Source organism: Solanum tuberosum, unplaced genomic scaffold (assembly GCF_000226075.1).
Source record: "Solanum tuberosum cultivar DM 1-3 516 R44 unplaced genomic scaffold, SolTub_3.0 scf00051, whole genome shotgun sequence".
In the NCBI taxonomy this organism is placed as follows: domain Eukaryota; kingdom Viridiplantae; phylum Streptophyta; class Magnoliopsida; order Solanales; family Solanaceae; genus Solanum; species Solanum tuberosum.
This window is the reverse complement of record NW_006238978.1, coordinates 1397768-1401475: the sequence shown is the minus strand read 5'-3', so window position 1 is coordinate 1401475 and position 3708 is coordinate 1397768. Positions and strand designations below refer to the sequence as shown.

The following is a 3708-nucleotide window of genomic DNA, read 5'->3' as shown; positions in this document are numbered from 1 at the left end:
ACTTTCTAATCTTTTTCTAGACGGTTAAAATCAAGTTTAAATTTTTATATATAAATCATCAATGTAAATAATATATTTTACACCGTTATATCATCCAAAAGATATTTATCGATAACATGTTTTACACCATTATATCATTCACGAAACATACTAGAGTGAGTGATTCTCGGATAGTCACCTATGATTTTGAAAATAAGATTGAATACATGATTAATAAATGCGACAATATAAAAATAAATAGTTAATTACATAACTTTACTAAACTTTAAAATAATGTGTCCATATTTTTCAAATCTGCACTCTTTCTTTGACCCATTAACAAACAATTACAACTCTTTACCTCTTTGTCCTTATCTTACACCAACTTGTACTGTTTATCTTGCCAACATTCTATAAATGCCCAAAACAACAACTTTTCCATCATAAATTCTTCTCTCTTATTTTTTGTTTTAAGTTCCAAAAAAAAAAAAAATCCAAAAAATGGGGAACAGTCTAGGAGGAAAAAAAACAACAAAAGTGATGAAAATCGATGGACAAACGATGAAATTCAAAACCCCTGTTTATGCAAACGAGGTTCTGAAAAATTATCCATCGATGGTATTATTAGAATCGGAAGAAGTAAAGCATTACGGGGTTCGAGCAAAGCCACTAGAGCCTCAACAAGAGTTAAAGTCTAAAAGGCTTTATTTTCTCGTTGAATTACCTAAATTCCCCGAAGAGAATAAAAAAAGTACGAGAAGGGTCCGTTCCGCGATCCAAATGAGCGCTAAGGATCGTCTTGAGACACTTATGTTAGCGCGGAGATCCGCGTCTGACTTGTCAATCATGAAACCAGCTAGTATTGTAACTGAAGAGTGTTCGTCTTATCATAATAATAATAATAATAATAGCTCTGCTTCAGGTGTACTCAATAGTGGTGGGCCGTCTCAGGCCCACCCTACGAGACTGAAGTTGAGGTTATCAAAAGCGGAGGTGGAGAAATTGATGATGGAGAGCAAAGATGAGAATGAGGTGGCTGAGAAAATTATGAAACTTTGCATGAATAGCAACAATTGTGGAAGTGGTGCTTTGATGGAACAACAAAGTCATAATAATGGAGGAATAGTTAAGAAAGGAGTCAAATCACGAGAGGTATTGTTCTTATCATGATTCTAAAGTCATATTAATTATTCATGAAATTAGCTGAAGAATGTGTAAACTGATTCGAATATGATTGTAAGAAAAAAGTAATTAAGTAGTATATCAAAAATTATATGTGTTACATAAATTATCACTTTTTGACTAGAAATTAACTAAATCATAGAATTATAGTCGCATCAATATTCATAACTTGTTCTCAAATTTAAACCACAAATTTTAATTATTTTTTCCTTAAATTTTCATAATCAATTAAATACCGTCAAAATACCGTCATATAAATTGTGACGGAGGAAGTTTCAAAATTGAACTTTGCTTTTAATTTCCTCATTTGATATAGTCAAAGGTGGCGCAAAAGGATATAGAAACACGTTTTTAGTAAATAGATTACATGAAACACATATTTAGGAATGTTTGACCAGAATTTTTCACTTTTTTATTTATTTTATTTGAAAATCAACGTTTGGTCATAAAAACTTCAAATACAATTTGAAATTTTAAAAATACCTAAAACCTTGTTTTATAAACATTCACTAATTTTCTTTTTTTGAAATTTTTATTTTCACGGATGACTATCATTTTATTATCTGTCTATGATGAAGAAAAATAACCGATGTATTCAATAAAATAATTATGATGTATCTAAGTACACTCAAACACTATCATCATAAAAAAGTGTGCCATAAGTAAAGCTTTGATAACTCCAACTAAATAAATATTCGTTATGTTTAATATTTATGCATAATATCATGAAAATCATTGGTTAACTACCCGTTAGAAGATAAACTCTAGCTTTTGGTAGTGTACCAAACAGAATTGTTTATTAAAATTTAGAAAAATAAAATTTGTTGAAACATATTATTCAGCCTATGATAACGTATGTAACTCATCACTGTGATGTCATTTTTAGTTGTTACAAATTAAATATTACTAAATATATTTATTGATTTTTTATAATATTATTCTTTGGATTAACCCTTTTTTTCAATTATTATTATTATTATGCAGAAACGAGTAGGATTTATGCCAATTACAGAAGGAGAGATTCAAGTAGCAGTGGCTGCTTCTTAAACCAAAAAAATAGAAATTAGACGGAAAAAAAAACATTCTATAGCAAGTAATAATAATATAGATAGTCGGTGTAAATAATTTTTATATAATATTCCTCTTTTTATTTTCTATGATGTAAGATTTGTTTAGGTACTATTATATATGTTCCCTATTCGGATTTACTAGCTTATACGTGTTATATGTACCATCTTTTTATTTGTCATGTTCTCATCAGCCATGTGCGTAGCGACAAACTTGATACACAAATTTTGACTTCTTTTATACTAAATATAGTTGCAAAACTTTTTGACTGTTAAATACATTATTTACAATACATCATCAAGCAACTTGCTCAAATATACAGAAGCTAACAATTTACATTTAATTTTAAAGAGAAACTCAACTATGCTTAGAAAGATTTAACTATCAAAACAAAAAAAGGAAAAATTACTAGAATATTCAATTTAAGACTTTAATTTACATAATGTTAATTTACTCTTTTTATTTTACAACATTATCATTTTAATTACAAACCTGACAACTTAATAAATATACATATCTTTATACGATTTTTTTACCTATTTTTTAGCTTAGTGGGCTGATTTTATGTGTTTCATAATTTATTATTTTTACTTTTTTGATTTTCAATCACAACTATAATTGGTTACATTATTTTTGCCTTTTTTTTTTTTTTTTTTTTCTCTTTCTTACTTAATACAATTACATTTCTATTTTTTTTTTCTTTCTCTTCAGTTACGTTTTTTTTTTTTACTTTTAGAATAATATAATGATAAAAAAGTATATGATATAGAATGGTATAACTTCTTGTTTTCTTGATATTATTTAAGTTGCAAAATTGGTATATATATATGGTGGTAAAATTATGAAATAGAATAGTATAAACATATTATTTTTCTTGGTATAAGTTATCTGCAGATAATATATATATATATAGTGGAAATTAGGATATGGAATGGCATAAACATGTTTTTTTGGATATAAATTTTTTAATATTGTATACATTATGGTGATAATTTGGTGTACATTACAGTTTTTGATATACCGTATTTACTTTGGAATTCTAAATGACGGTTTTTTTACTTATAGATCCTATTTTTTAGGATGCACGTTTCTTTCTCTCATTTTGGTTGAGTTTTTCAATTCTAGTGCTGATTTTTTAGGGGAGAATTTATTGCCTAATTAATAGGATTTCTACCATTTAATACATTCCTTATTTGATACAATTACTCTTGAATTTGTTCTTCTCTCTCTCCATTTTCGTTTCAATTCTTTTATAAAAAAATACCAATTTAAGTTCCATTATATAAGTACCAATATATGCAAAGTAATAAAAAAAAACATTTGCATACCCTAATAATAACCATTTGCATACCACAATAATTATTTATGCATACTAATTTGTATATCAATAATAGAATTATTTTAGGTAACATTGTAAAAAAGGAAATATGAAATCTTATTATTGTGTCAATTGATGTACAATATGATTTCAATATATAT

General features: G+C 26.7%; 1 protein-coding gene across 1 annotated transcript; it reads left to right on the top strand.

Moving 5' to 3' along the window:
- Window positions 1-427: 427 nt before the first annotated feature.
- On the top strand, window positions 428-2410 carry LOC102579280 (uncharacterized protein At1g66480-like). The gene is made up of 2 exons (XM_006344165.2): window positions 428-1131; window positions 2146-2410. Exons 1-2 carry the CDS (start codon window positions 481-483, stop codon window positions 2206-2208), a joined length of 714 nt encoding a protein of 237 aa, XP_006344227.1. The 5' UTR covers window positions 428-480; the 3' UTR covers window positions 2209-2410.
- Window positions 2411-3708: the final 1298 nt, after the last annotated feature.

Excerpts from the sequence above, each read along its gene's own strand:
- LOC102579280 (XM_006344165.2), top strand. The coding sequence starts at position 481 with ATGGGGAACAGTCTAGGAGGAAAAAAAACAACAAAAGTGATGAAAATC. Across the intron at positions 1,132-2,145 it reads AAGGAGTCAAATCACGAGAG|AAACGAGTAGGATTTATGCC; the intron begins GTATTGTTCTTA and ends ATTATTATGCAG.